The sequence below is a fragment of the Onychostruthus taczanowskii genome, unplaced genomic scaffold (assembly GCF_017590055.1).
Source record: "Onychostruthus taczanowskii isolate IOZ18803 unplaced genomic scaffold, ASM1759005v1 scaffold84, whole genome shotgun sequence".
Lineage (NCBI taxonomy): Eukaryota > Metazoa > Chordata > Aves > Passeriformes > Passeridae > Onychostruthus > Onychostruthus taczanowskii.
This window is the reverse complement of record NW_024506332.1, coordinates 929,090-944,099: the sequence shown is the minus strand read 5'-3', so window position 1 is coordinate 944,099 and position 15,010 is coordinate 929,090. Positions and strand designations below refer to the sequence as shown.

The 15,010-nt window shown below is 49.7% G+C and overlaps 1 protein-coding gene across 1 annotated transcript in view; it reads right to left on the bottom strand.

Annotated features, from left to right (window-relative positions):
* The window catches only part of LOXL2 (lysyl oxidase like 2), a 57,259-nt gene that overhangs the window by 26,400 nt on the left and 15,849 nt on the right, over window positions 1-15,010 (bottom strand). Inside the window, exon 4 of the mRNA XM_041424834.1 lies at window positions 716-927. Within this exon, the coding sequence (XP_041280768.1) occupies window positions 716-927 (212 nt within the window). The remainder of the gene's footprint in view (window positions 1-715; window positions 928-15,010) is intronic.

Here is a 15,010-nt window from a genome sequence, read left to right as displayed (position 1 = left end):
GATTTCTGCACAGGGATGGGGTGAGCAGTTGAAGACTTTACATTATGGAATGACAGGGCACAGGGAATGGCTTCAAACTGACAGAGGGCGGGGAGAGCTGGGATATGGAGAAGGAATTGCTGCCTCAGAGGGTGGAGGGGCTGGGATGGAATTCCCAGAGAAGCTGTGGCTGCTCCTGGATCCCTGGAAGTGTCCAAGGCCAGCTTGGAGCAAATTGGTCTCATGGAAGGTGTCTCTGCCATGGCAGGGGTGGGACTGGATGGGCTGTAAATCCCTTCCAACCCAAACCATTCCATGATTTTCTCATAGCTGATGGATTTACTGGCACAGAGGGAGCAGTTTGGTCCCATCCCTGCCCTGCCCACCACACTGAGCCCATCCCTGCTGGAGGAAACGTTCATCCTCGAGCTGGTATTATAAAATACAAATATTTTTTTGGGCCAAGTGTCCCATCTCCCATTCCAGGCCCTGTCAAAAACCAATACTCATCAAGGTCTGCATCCCATGGATGAGGATCAAAGGCCTCCCCTGCCTGCACCAGGAAACGCTGGACATTCCAAACATTCACACAAATGAAAAATCCCATCTGGAGGAACGAAGCAGTCAGAGCTTTTCCTCCCCCAGGGTCCCCGGTGCCACCTGCCAATCTGCCTTGGGAACAAGGCCCCGAGTGTTCCAAGGAATGTTTGTGGCTCCCACCAAGCCCTGCCCTTACTTGTAGACATTGGTGTTGTATTTCCTCTCGCTCGGGAAGCCGAACATCCCGCAGACCACCCGGGAATTCTTCATGGTCCAGTGCTTGTCACAGATCTGTTTCCAGGTGCCCTCGTCCTTCACCTCCACGTAGCCCTCGGTGACAGGGACCCGCTTGCGGTAGGTGGCCAGGATGGCGCGGATCCGGATGTCCTCCACCTGGATGTTCATGTTCTGTGGGTGGGAAATAAACGGGAATGATGCTGGATTGTAGGGAAATGGATTTTGGAAATGTCAGGTGGGGTCACAGACCTGCTGTGGTCAGGCATGGCAGAAAGGATGAGGTGTTGAGGAAGGGACAGGGCAGGGAGGCAGAGGAGTGACAGGAAAACAGAGATTCAGACTTCCAGAGGGCAGGGGTAGATGGGATATTTGGAATAAATGCTTCCCTGTGAGGGGCTGGGATGGAATTCCCAGAGAAGTCATGGCTGCCCCATACCTGGAAGATGGGGCCAGGTTGGAGCAACCTGGGAGTTGCTCCAGGGACACCTGAGATAGTGGAAGGTGTCCCTGCCAATGGCAGGGGGTGGAATGAGATGATTTTTAAGCTCCCTTCCAACCCAAACTTTTCTGGGATTTTATGAAACAAACCTTTCCACCTTGTGAAAATTCATTCTCTAGAAGAAGACTCTTTTTCTCATTAAAATAACCCCTCTAAATTATTTTGTAAGTAGCCCTATAACAAATCTGCTTTGTCACTTCAATTCCAAGTGCTGTTTTCATCTTAATTTGGCCCCTGTTCCTGTGGAAATTAACCAAGCTCAGCTTTGTTAGGGCCAGCCTTACTCACAGAATCATTCCGGGTGCAGGAAGCAGGGAGCCCTGGCAGGGAAGGACTTTGGGGTTTTCATCCAAAGCCATGATTTCATGTGGAATCTGGGATTCCAAAGTGCTGACAGCAGCGTTTCTCTGACTCCTCCTCCACAGCCTGGGACAGCAAGTGAGTCATGGAAGGCAAATGGATTTCACATATGGCACCTACGTGAGGACACAGAGCAGTCCTGGAAGACTCCAGGGGCAAATCCTGGTGGGAGGGGGCAAATCCTGGCTGGAAAAATTCCCTGAGGGCAAAAACCAGACGTGAAGGGCCTCAGGGGCAAATCCTGGCTGGGAAAGATCCCTGAGGGCAAAAACCAGACCTGCAGGGCCTCAGGGGCAAATCCTGGCTGGAAAACACTTGTGAGAGCACAAACCAGCCCTGCAGGGGCAAATGCTCATTGGAGGGGGCAAATCCAGGCCGGGAAAGATCCCTGAGGGCAAAAAAAAACAGATCTGCAGAGCCACAGAGGCAAATCCTGGCTAGAAAATACCTGTGAGGGCACAAACCAGCCCTGCAGGTCTCCATGGGCAAGTGTTTTCTGGAAAATACCCATGGGTGCACAAAGCAGCCCTGCAGAGCCCCAGGGGCAAATCCTGCCTGGAACAGATCCCTGAGGGCACAAACCAGACTGCAGGGCCCTAGGGACAAATCCTGAACGGAACAGATCCCTGAGGGCACAAACCAGACCTGAAGAGCCACAGAGGGAAATCCTGGCTGGAAAATACCTGTGAGGGCACAAACCAGACCCGCAGGGCCTCAGGGGCAAATCCTGGCTAGAAAAGATGCTGAGGGGAAAAAAAAACAGCCCTGCAGGGCCTCAAGGGAAAATCCTGGCTGAAGGGGACAAATCCTGGCTGGGAAAGGTTCCTGAGGGCACAAAGCAGCCCTGCAGGGCCCCAGGGGCAAATCCTGGTTGGAAAAGATCCCTGAGGGCAAAAACCAGCACTGTAGGACTCCAGGGGAAAATCCTGGCTAGAAAATATCCATGAGGGCACATACCAGCCCCGCAGAACCCCAGGGAAAAATCCTGGCTGAAGGGGACAAATCCTGGCTGGGAAAGGTTCCTGAGGGCACAAACCAACCCTGCAGGGCCTCAGGGGCAAATCCTGGCTGGAAAACACTTGTGAGGACACAAACCACCCCTGCCGGGCCCCAGGGGAAAATTCAGGCTGGAAAAGATCCCTGAGGGCACAAACCAGCCCTGCAGGGCCTCAGGGGCAAATCCTGGCTGGAAAAGATCCCTGAGGGCAAAAAATCAGCCCTGCAGAGCCACAGAAGCAAATCCTGCCTAGAACAAATCCCTGAGGGCAGAAAGCAGCCCTGCAGGGCCCCAGGGGCAAATCCTGGCTGAAGGGGACAAATCCTGGCTGGGAAAGGTTCCTGAGGGCACAAACCAGACCCGCAGGGCCTCAGGGGGAAATCCTGGCTGGAAAACCCTTGTGAGGACACAAACCACCCCTGCCGGGCCCCAGGGGAAAATTCAGGCGGGAAAAGATCCCTGAGGGCAAAAAATCAGCCCTGCAGAGCCCCAGAAGCAATCCTGACTAGAACAAATCCCTGAGGGCAGAAAGCAGCCCTGCAGGGCCCCAGGGGAAAATTCAGGCTGGAAAAGATCCCTGAGGGCAAAAACCAGTCCTGCAGGTCCTCAGGGGCAAATCCTGGCTGAAGGGGGCAAGTGCTGGCTAGAAAAGGTCCCCGGGTGCACAAAGCAGCCCTGCAGAGCCCCAGAGGCAAATCCTGGCTGGAAAAGGTCCTCTGTGGCAAGTGGTTACAAAAGAGCTTCTGAAAAATGGACAAATTCCCTTCCAGGAGCCCTTTGCTTGTCAAGTATGTGCAAACCCACGTGGTCCAGCTCAGGGTTACATCAGAACTGAGGAATCCTCGGATTCAGCCACTCGGAAAAGAAAAATTGCCCGGAGCTTTAAAGGGCCACGGGCCTCTGGTCAGGGCTCGCAGCAGGATCAGAGCAGGACCTGCCGAGTCCTGCAGATTCCATGGCTCCTCCATTCTCCAGATGCTTTCACCAGTGCTGGCACAACAAACAGAGCCAGGGAAGGGCAAAGAAAGAGGCTGCTGGGGCAGGAAATGGGTCAGGGAGTGGCGCAAGGGGCAAGGAATGGGGTTGGCATCTCCTCCTCATCCTCAGCTCTGCTCCTCTGCACACACCACCTTGGACAACTTAAGGTTTCCCCCCTCCTTTTCCTTATTCCCCCCCCCACCTTTCTGCCTTTTATTTGTCTACATTTACCACCCAGTTCTGCAAATCACTCATTCCCCCTCTCCCCCTCAGCTGCAGGAATTCGGTTCTCCAAAATCTGAGCTGGAACATCCCTCAACCCCTGGAGAACAGGATTTATCCAACAGTGCTACTCACATAGGGTTCATAGGCTGGGCTCCAGTTTTGAAAGCTCTTTAGCCCTCAAGAATTAAAAATAACCTCTGTGATACCCAAATTTGTCACATCTGAGGCAATTTCAGGTGTTCCAAGGGTCTGATGTAAGAGGGGATTTGAAACCTCTCCAGTGGAGCCTGAGAAATCCATTTGCAGCACGAAGTTTCTCCTGAGCTTGGCAGCTTCTCCTAAAATCTTGCAGTTTTTGACTACGTGCTGTCAGGAAGGTATTGGAGCCTCAGGGCATTCCAGTCCTCCCCAGGCTGCTTTCCAAACCCTGCAACTCGCTTTTCCCTGGTGCAATTTAGGAAATGTTTCCAGCTTTTGCCTTGATGGAGAAATTGTGTTTACCCAGGGCTGTCAGAGGGAACTTTGTTCCCCTGCTTCCCCTACCCTGCCTCATTTTCTTCACCAGGAAGAAAAGTAATCGAAGCCTTAAATCCGCTCAGAAGAAGCTCTGAGTGCTGAAGATCTCCAAGTGTTTTTAATAAAAGCCTTTTAAAGCGATTAACCCAAAGGCCAGGGAGCCAACACTTGAAACTGTGCTGGAAAAACACCTGGGAAAAGATGGGAAACAGGAGGAAATTTGCACTGGCAGCTGGGAAGGTGGGAGAGGGAGTTTTCCATCTGTGACTGTGGGATTTTTCCATCCTGTAGGAAGCCCTGGGTAGGTTTGAGACCCTGAGCTAGGTGAGGATCAGCTCTGCTGCACATTAAAGTGGCAGAAATGGGACATTTTCCTTCTAGACCTGGCATCAGCAATGTGCTAAAGCCCACACATGGTTTTCAAAAGGGACACTCTTGTCCCTTTTCCTTGGATTTAGACTAGCTGGAGGCCACAGCTATTCCGGTCCTTGGAACAAGTTTATGGTTTTCAAAAGGGACACTCTTGTCCCTTTTCCTTGGATTTAGACCAGCTGGAGGCCACAGCCGGTCCTTGGAACGAGTTTGCACCCGGGGTGCTGCTCCAGGTGTTGTGTTTTGTAAGGAAGGTGCTCCACAGCTCAGCCCGCTTGAGTCCTGGGCCATTCCAGATGTTGAACATCTGTTTGGTGCTTCCCAGGATCAGCATTCCCATGTTCAACCTCTTCCTCGTTATTGAACATCCCTGTTCTTGCTGCTGGGAATCCAGGGAATGTCATCCAGGTGGGAAACCTGGAAAACCCCCAAGGCAAACAGAGGAGTCGCAGGACTCGGCTGGGCTCGATCTTGGAGGTCTTTTCCAGCCTTAAGGATTCCTGGGAGGGAGCAGCAATTCCCAGACTCCTTCTGTGCAGGAATCAGGTTCAGAGAGAGCACATTGCTTCTTCAAAGGTCAAAAACCCAGGGAATCCTATCCAGGATCCTGAGGATTCAACTCCACCCTCCTCCTGAGGAACCCCATGCAGCAGGGAACACAACAGAGCCCCTAAAGCAGCCACGTTCTCATTGAGAATATTTGGGTTTTCCTCTCCTGTTCCAAGAGATTTGGGATGTCCCTTTTCTTCCCACTCCTCCAGCCAGGCAGGAGTTCTGTTCCCCCAATCCAACACATCCAGCCTGTCCCTGGCAGCTGCCAGAGGCTGAGGGGAGAACACTGAGCGGGGTAACAAGGAACAATCCTTTCCTGCTGCGTTCCTGCAGCTTCCAGGCACCTCCACCTCATGGATTTTCCAAGCCAGAGGGTGGATTTTAATGTTCCAAAGCCCTGGATGGATCTGGGAATGCTTTGCTGGGATTTACAGTATCAGAGCATCAGGCAGAGAAAGAAAAGAGCCCACTGAGGCTGAGAAGGAGAAAAGTCACAATGATGTTAAAAAAACCCCAAAAAACTAACAACCTTTTAAAAATGGGAAGCTTGGGAATGTTGGCAGATACTTTGGGATTTGCCTGTTATTTTTGCAATTATTTCTGCAGCTTAACAAATCAAAAAAAGTTGTTCCAGCTGTTTCCAGAAGAGCTCTGAGCACAGCAAGAGTGGGATATCCATGACTCCAGAACTCGAGATCCCTGTATTTCCCATTCCAGGACTCAAAATCCTGTATTTCCTACTCCAGAACTTGAGATCCTGGAATCTCCCACTCCAGCACTTGAGTATTTCCCACTCCAGCAATGAAAATCCCTGTATTTCCCAATCCAGAAGTCAAGATCCCTGTATTTCCCACTCCAGCACCTGAGATCTCAGAATTTCCCACTCCAGGACCCAAAAGTTCTGTATTTCCCCGTTCCAAGCTGGGTATTTGGACATTCCTTCCCCCTTGACTGACTGGGCTGGCTCCTTGCTGGTTTTTTTACGGCAGTGAAAAATAAGGTGTAAATGGAATTTCTTGCTCTTGGATATGGAAAATGTCCCAGGTCCAATGTGCCACCTCAGGCACTGGACAGAGCTCTCCCATCTCATCCCTCTCCCCCAGAGATGCTGACTCAGACACAAAAAGAAATCCTGCTCCAACCTGGGATTCTGTTTAGTGCATCCAACCCTTTTGTCATAGGTTTTTTTTTTTTTTTTTTTGGCCTGTGTTTGCCAAGGAGGATAAAAAAATGAGCAAAGCAGCAAAAATTGAGGCAACATTTCATTCCTGGAGGGAATTAATCTCCTGATAGTTCCAACAGGCCACAGTGACATTTTTAGGGTCTGTCTGAGAGCAAAACCAACACAAATCCCATCCTCTTTTCACTTCCAGAGCTGGTTTAGAGCAAGGAATTTTGGAATTTTTTCTGGGAGCAAAACCAACCCCAATCCCATTTTTCCTTCCCAGAGCTGGTTTCGAGCTCTGGAGCTCAGGGAATTTTGTCTGGGAGAAAAACCAACCCCAATCCTGTCCCCGTTTCCCTCCTGGGGCTGGTTTAGAGCAGGGAATTTGTGATGGAGCAACTCAAAGGTTTGCTCTGGCTCTGAACAAAGAGCCAAACCTCAGAGAGGAATTCAAGCCACTGCAGAGCTCGGCTTTGTATTGGAAAATTCAAGAACAAAGGATCAGAATAAGCACATTGAGGGTGCTCCATGAGAAAGGGCTGCCAGGAGCTTTTTTCCCAATAATTCTTTGGGGTTGGAATGGTTTCCTTTGACTGCAGAGGTTTTGTTACAGCGGGGCTGTTCAATAATGCAAATCCAGGCAGAAATGTTTTATCCTCCAACAGCAGCTGGGCTGATGGTGAAAACAGATCCCAGAGAAAAACTGAGAGCAAACAACACCTAATGGATAAAGCAGATTCCTAAAATCCCCCTCTCTGTGCTCCATGGACACGTGGAGAGTGATCCCACAACAAGGAAAACTCTGGGATCGAGAGAAAGCTAACCCTAACCCTGACCCTAAACCATGACTTGTTTAGGGAGGCAAAGATGTGATGGAGAGGGATTTGGGAAAGGGAGGGACAGGATGGGGGGAATGGTTTGGGATAGAAAGAGGGCAGGGATAGGATGGGAGATTGGGAAGGAAAGGGCTGGGATGGAATTCCCACAGCAGCTGTGGCTGCCTCTGGATCCCTGGAAGTGCCCAAGGAGAGGCTGGAGCACCCTGGGATAGTGGCAGGTGTCACCGAGGATGGGATTTAAGCTCCTTTCTCCCTTCTCACCCAAACCATTCCAGGATTCCACAACCTCAGCTGGGACTTCCAGCATCCTACAACACAGATAAGTAAAAACTGAGGGAAAAACGTGTGAAACTCTTCCATGCTGGGCCTTATTTCCCTCTATCCCAATCCTTTTCTTGCCAGGAGCCACATCCAGGGCCCCAGAGCTGCTCCTCTCCAGCAGGGACACAAAAGCTCTGGCAGAGGCTCCGAGCTCCGTTACGAAACCAGGGACTCGCAGCCTCGGCAGTCGGGGCCAGCCCAGAGAAAAGGGTTTGTTTTGAGCCCTCACAAAAGGATTCCTGGCTCGGAAAAGTTTTCACATGAACCCCGACTGCTTTTGTTTCCACCCTCTGAACCAAATGCTTCCTCACGGCTCCAGATCCGACGGCAAAATCCCACCCAACTTTGGGAACATTCCCCTGCACCGCTTGCCACGTGCTTTGTGCTGGCAGGTGATGCCCAGGACAAGTTTTTTGGGCCCTCTCCGTGCCCAAACCCAGCATTCCCTTTCCTTTTGAAGGGCCCTGAGGATGCTCAGGAATCAGTCCAGGGAGAGGATCCTGTTCCTAGAAATCCCAGGCTGCAGACACTGCCTGGTGCTGAATCACCCTGGAGTTTGGATTTCTCTCTGCTCTGTCCTCGGGTGGTTTCATTTCCATTTTCATTCCTCTCCTGCTTTAAGATCTCCATGATCCACTCAAACTCCTCTTTCCTTCCCTAAGCCTGACCTGTTCCACTGCCCCTTAAAGAAAACCTATGTAAATAAGTTTTAATAATATATTAATAGTGAAATAGTTTTCCACTCCCAACAGAGCTCCAGGATTCTCAGCTTCTGAACATCAGGAATGAAGGCTGAAACTTCAACAAGAAATTGGGGTTTTTTTCTCCAATCCACAACACAACACAAAAATCTTTCCACAGGGGCTTTGTCCATCATAAAAACCTTCACTTCCACTAAAACCTCAGCCACCAGAGGAAAAAGACTCTTTTTTCTTCACATCCATCAGAATGGGTGGAATCTGTTTGGGTTTAAACATCTGGAGCTGAGCCTCTGAGTCACCCCAAGGTCCTGGCTGTTAAATAAACACGGCAGGATGGGACAGAGCTGGGGGACAGCAGTGCCCTGGGGACAGGAGCTGGGCTGGGCCTGCATGAAAGGGTGAGGGAGCAGAGTTTGAGCCAGGCTCAGGGGCCAGGAGCAAACCTAGCGCAGATTTGGGCTGACAAAAGCCTGGCTGAGCTGGGAAAGGCTCCATGGAGCCTGGGCAGAGCGAGGGGACAGCCCTGGGAAGGGCTGGGGACACCAGGGAGAGGGCAGAGCAGGAGCAGGGGGGCCTGGACAGGCTTTGGACGGGGCAGGCTCAGCTTAGGGCAGGCTCAGCTTAGGGAGGACACGGCTCTGTCTTGGCAGGCCAGGGCTGGGGGGTTCCTGATGGGCAAAGCTTTGCCATCCCCTGTGTCCTTCCTGCTGAGCTGCACTAAAGTGTTTGGATCAGGCACTGAGAGCTGGGAAAATTTATTGCCAAGACACAACAAGGTCAGGAACACAGAATTAATTACATCAAATCTCTGCAAAAGACCTCCAAACTCATTAAGCCCAACCTCTGATCAATCAGCACCTTCTCACCCAGACCACCCCACTCTGTCCTTAGGAGAAGTTCAATATTTGAACAGAAAAATTGTCTTTAAAGGCCTTTCCAACACAAACCCTTCCACGATTCCCTGATTCCAGCAGCCTGACCTGCCACAAAGGAGCCACTGAGGCAAATGATCGCTCACTTTGAATTTACAGCACCAAAACATGGTGGAGTGCCCCAAAATCAGGTTAATTAACATTTTCCTGAGGTGAGGAGATGCTGAAGACCCTCTCAGACACAGAAAGCAGCACAATTTTGCTGCACTTGGGCTTTGGTTTGGAGGATTAAACATTTACAGCAAAGGGAAACTCAAACTCTGTTGTCACAACAAACAGGCAAATAAAACTTTTCTAATTAAACACCGAGGGCTGCAGGACACACAGACGGGGTTGGGGTGACCCGTGTGACAAATCCCCACAGCGGGGACAGAGATTCCACAGATTTTCATGGCAAAAAGCTGGAAAAGGGTGAGATTTACCTGAGGACAAGGCACAAACTTCTCACCCTTCCCTCCTTGCACCCCCAGCTCCGTTTGGCCTCACACAGAGCCTGATTTGACAGAAATCCCCCGAGCAGGACCCGGCAGAGCCTTTTCCCACTCCTTAAAAATCTGGAATCAACCAGAATAATGGAATGGCTCGTGTTGGAAGGGACCTTAACCCCATCTCATCCCACCCCTGGGACACCTTCCACCATTCCAGGCTGCTCCAAACCCCGTCCAGCCGAGCCTTGGACACTTCCAGCCAAGGCTGAACCCCCTTGTAACCCAGCACAACCAAAGCCTTTGAGGCACTGGGCTTTGAAGGGAGATTTTTCTGCCTCACAAGTACCCAGAGGGGAAATGAAGGCCAGAAATAGCAGCCAGACCTGTCTGGCCACCGTCTGGCCAAAGCCCTGGGCTGGCCTCAGGTACCAGAACTATTTGGGAGCTGGAGAAATTCGATATATTTAGAGCCTGGCCTATTTGAAGGCTGTGCGGGCACACGCAGAGGAAGGAGGTGGACAGCAAATATTTTGTTCAGGATGTTTTGGGGCGTGCATTAAATAAAATCCCTCTGGTGCATTGATTTAAGGAATATATTAAGGTAGAAATCAGTCACTGTGGCCTTGAAATGGCTGGAAAAGCCAGGCAAGCAGCTGCAGGTGGGTCTGGAATGAGTTGGGATAACACAGAGTGACTGCAGGCACTGTTGGAAAAGGAGGGATGGCATTCCCAGCTTGGAGAACACACAGGGAATTTGGATTTCAGAGCCCCTGACACCCAGCAAAGGCTCTGCAGCTCCATCACCCTCCAGGAAATCCTCTAAAATCTGCAGTGGAAGTGGAAAACAGCAAAAAAAGAGGAATTTTAACAAGGGAGGGTTGGAATTCTGGTGTTGCCAGAAGGATTAACCCCTTCCTGCCTGTCTCCCTCCTCCTTATCACAACTCTCCCACCATTCGCCCTCCCCCAAAACACTTCAGGGTTTGGGTTGGAAAGGCTTTTAAAGAGAAGTTTTCTGTTCAAATATTGAACTTCTCCTAAGGACAGAGTGGGGTGGTCTGGGTGAGAAGGTGCTGATTGATCAGAGGTTGGGCTTAATGAGTTTGGAGGTCTTTTGCAGAGATTTGATGTAATTAATTCTGTGTTCCTGACCTTGTTGTGTCTTGGCAATAAATTTTCCCAGCTTTCAGAGGTCAAGCACTGCCCCTTCCCAGCAGGAAAAGGATGGAAGAGCTCAGGGATGGGAAGAGGTGTGACATAACCCTCCAAACATGAGCTGTGATGGGAAGGGATCTGTCTGACCACATCCATATGGAATGGCAGAGTGATTTATAGCCATGGAAAATTTCATCCTATCCCACTTATCTACAGCTTTTCCAAACTGGGAAGCGGAGCTGCGCCAGTGTCCAATGAAAACAAGCTCAGCTCAAGGGTTATCAAATTGCTTCTGGAGGAGTGGGGGCTCCCTGTGGGGCAGAGCTGAGCCAGCCAGGCCAGATTTGGGCAAAACGTCCCCAGGCAGGGCCCTGTCACCATGGGGTCACCGCTGGATTTCCACCCCTGGTTTTCCATGCTCCCAGCACTTCCCAGCCCCAGGGCATTTGCACCAAAGGGGCTTTAAGTCTTTCTAAATTATGAGGAAAGGCTGGGGGAATTTGGATTGTTCAGAAGTTTTGGGGTGACCTCATTGCAGCCTTCCAGTGCCTGAAGGAGCTACAGAAACATGGAGAGGGATTTGGGACAGGACACAGGGAATGGCTTCCCACTGGAAAATGGGAGATTTAGGTGCGGTGTAGGGAAGGAATCCCTGACTCTGAGAGTGGTGAGGGGCTGGGATGGAATTCCCAGAGGAGCTGTGGCTGCCCCTGGATACCTGGAAGTGCCCAAGACCACCCTCAAAGTGAAGAAACTTTTCCCAACATCCAACTAAAGCTCCCCTGGCCCAGCTGCAGCTATTCCCTTGGATCGCAGGCACCAAAATCAGCCCTCACTGCTGTCAATCCATGTGCTGTGCACAGTCAGATCCATCTGGGAATCACAACCAGGGTGGGAATGCAGAATCCAACACCCAAGCTCGGTTTAGCACCTCCAGGCAGGCCTGTTTTAGTAAAGCCTGGTTTGAACAGCAGCTGAAGGACAAACTGACAAGTCTCTTCCCTGGGAATCCTGGTGGGATTGTGCTGGTTTTGCTCTGTCAGTGTGAAAGCTGATGGAGAGTCCTGACCACAGCAGAGCTCAGAGGAAATTCCAGCCCCCTCACCCCTCATTCCAAAGGGAAAACATCACTGGGACAAGCTCTGGGCTCCAGCAGGAACCCAGGAGCTCACAAATGATGATGTTTCCCCTGGTGAATGTGAAGAATGACCTGCAGAATTCCCAGGCGTGTTAGGAAGGGCAAAAACTTTCAAACTCGCCTTCACAGGAGTCTTTGGACTCCCCCTAGTTCAGGTTTGTGACCCCCTGGGTCTCCCTTCTCCTCGTTTTTGGCTCCAGCTGTGTCCCACTGGCTGCTGAGGAGATAAAGCAAAGATAAGAGTGGCAAAACTCAGAGGGGGAAGGAGCTGGAACATTTGACAGCCAGTTGTGACTGCAAGGAGCTGCCACGATGGCATCCCAAACATTCCAACTCCTCACCTCCAGCCTTGGTCCTGCTGCAGGGAAAGCAGCAGGGAAGGAGCCCTGCAGCTCCTGGAGTTTATTGTGTAGGGAGAGAGGAAAAATCAGCTGGGTTTTGCAGAATGGAAGCAGTGGTGCTGTGGGAAGGTTCATGAAATTCAGGGAGAAACAGAATCCTGGAATGGTTTGGGAGGAAAGGAGCTCAGAATCATTTAGGGAGAGACAGAATCCTGGAATGGTTTGGGTGGGAGAAGAACTTAAAATTATTCAGGGACATAATGAATCCTGGAATGATTTGGGTGGGAAAGGAGCTAAAAATCATTCAGTGCCACCCCTGCCATGGTCAGGGACAATTTCCAGGTTGCTCCAACATGGTTTTGGACACTTCCGAGGATCCAGGGGCAGCCACAGCTTCCCTGGAATTCCATTCCAGCCCCTCCCCAACCTCACAGGGAAGGTTTTTAACCCTCATTTCTAATTTTAACCTGCTCTCGGTGTCAGTTTGAGGCAGGCAGGGGATGAGCAGGAGCTGCAAGATCCTCTGCCCAGGAAATGCAGCACTTCCACCCCAGTCAGAGCAGCTCCGTAAAAATAAATCCACTTCTCCCTCTTCCATCCCCTCCTCCTGCTGATGGATCCAGGCTTCTGCTCCAGGAATCACTTCAGTCTCATGATTCATCTGAGGTTTCAGCACCTCCAGAGCAGCAGGCGAGCTCATTCCCAATTATCCGAGGAGTTCCACTCATCCAGCCCCGGTGCTGAGCTCATGGAAAGGCAGAGCCCTCCAAAGCTTCCGTGACTAATTCCTGGAGCAGCTCGGGGTGAGGTGACCTCTGTCTAGACTAAAGCAGATTTTCTTCCAGGTGTTTTGAGGACTCTCTGTGGCTTCAGAGGAGCCAAAGCCACCCTGGTGTTCCATGATCCCGCCTCATTCCCTGGGACACAAGGGAGCCATTGATGGAGCAGCTGGGGATGATCCCTCCCGAGGCAGGGGAAGCGAGGTCAGGGCGAGGAGAGGAATTGGATCCCTCAGATCCTGCAGCCCTTCCCTGCCTGCTCATCCCATTTCAGCTCACGGACAAACGCAGGGATTCATCCCTGGGAACCCCACTGGGATGTGCAGCACATCCTGGGTTTTCCTGGATGCTCAGAAGGAGCTCTGGAAAATACTTTCAGGGGGGGTCTTTCCATAAATTTGGCCAAGGGCAGCCAGGGAACTGAGACTGTGAAAAATCCAAGAAAAGGGAGCTGCCTGAGGCACCACAAACTCCCCAAGCTGAAGAACTAAAGGAAAAAAAATATCTCTTTTTTCCTCTCAGAAGAGCTCATCCCAGCTCCCTTCCAGCCCAGCATTCCCACATTTCTTTATCCTGCAGAAATCCCACTGGGATGTGCTCCGAGCACATGGTTCTGTCATTGCCCCAAATCTCCCCCTCAGCCTCCCAGTCTGCCCCAGTGAGAGCCCAGAACCTTCCCCACGACTTCCTCACTCCCAGTCCTGATCCCACATTCCCACAAATATTCCCATGTTTTTATCATGGCTTCTCCATCATTGCTCATCCAAACTACACAAACATTTCTTTATATCTTCCCTTTAAATCCAGCGTGGCTGTAGGAATTATTCCACCCCAAATCCAACCCTTCCCGCTGCCCCCATTATCCCAGAGAGCTCCAAACTGGTCCCAGTGTTAAAAGAGGAGAGAAAATTCAGGATTTTTATCCATTAGAACCAAAAAAGGAAGTTCTGTGAGCGAGCACAACACAGATTTTGTCTCTTTAAATTCATTCTTTGAAATATGAACAGAACAGGTTTCAACTTAGAAAGATTGATTGAGGAACTGGAATAATGTATAGTAAAAAAAAATCTCTGATTGTTTCAAATTCTTATTATTTATCTGATAATGTGAAAAAATATGTGGGATAAACTTGGGATAAATTGATAATTTATGTCAGTCCCAGCCATCCCAGTCCACAGGATGCTCCACATCAGCCTTTTTACCCCATTTACCTCCATTTGATTAATCAAGGGCACATTTTGTCTCTAAATTCATCCTTTGAAACACGAAAAGAACAGATTTCAATTTTGAAAAACTGATTGGGGAACCAGAATAATTTATAGTAAAAAGTTTCAAATTCTTATTGTTTATCTGGCTGTCTGAAATTGGAACCTGAATTTTGCCTCTTCAGCCAGGAGCAGCCAAGAGTTTGTTTTAACCCTGGATTTGGGATCAATATGGGCTAAATATGGGATAAATTGATCATGTGAATAAATATGGGGTAAACATGAGATAAATTCATAGTGGGAATAAATATGGAATAAATTGATCATGTGGATAAATATGTGGGATAATGAGGTAAATTCATAATGGGAATAAATGTGGGATAAATTCATCATGTGAATAAATATGGTATAAATGGATAAGGTGAATAAATATGGGATAAGTTAATAATGTGGGATAAATATGGAAGAAATTGATAAGGTGAATAAATAGGTGGGATAAATATGGGATAAATTGATAAAGTGAATAAATATGGGATGAATTGATAATGGGAATAAATAGGTGGAATAAATATGGGATAAACTGATAAGGTGAATAAATAGGTGAGATAAATATGAGATAAATTAATGATGTGGGATAAATATGGAATAAATTGATAATGTGGATAAATATGGGATAAGTTGATAATGGGAATAAATGTAGGATAAATTGGTAAGGTGAATAAATATGGGATAAGTTGATAATGGGAATAAAT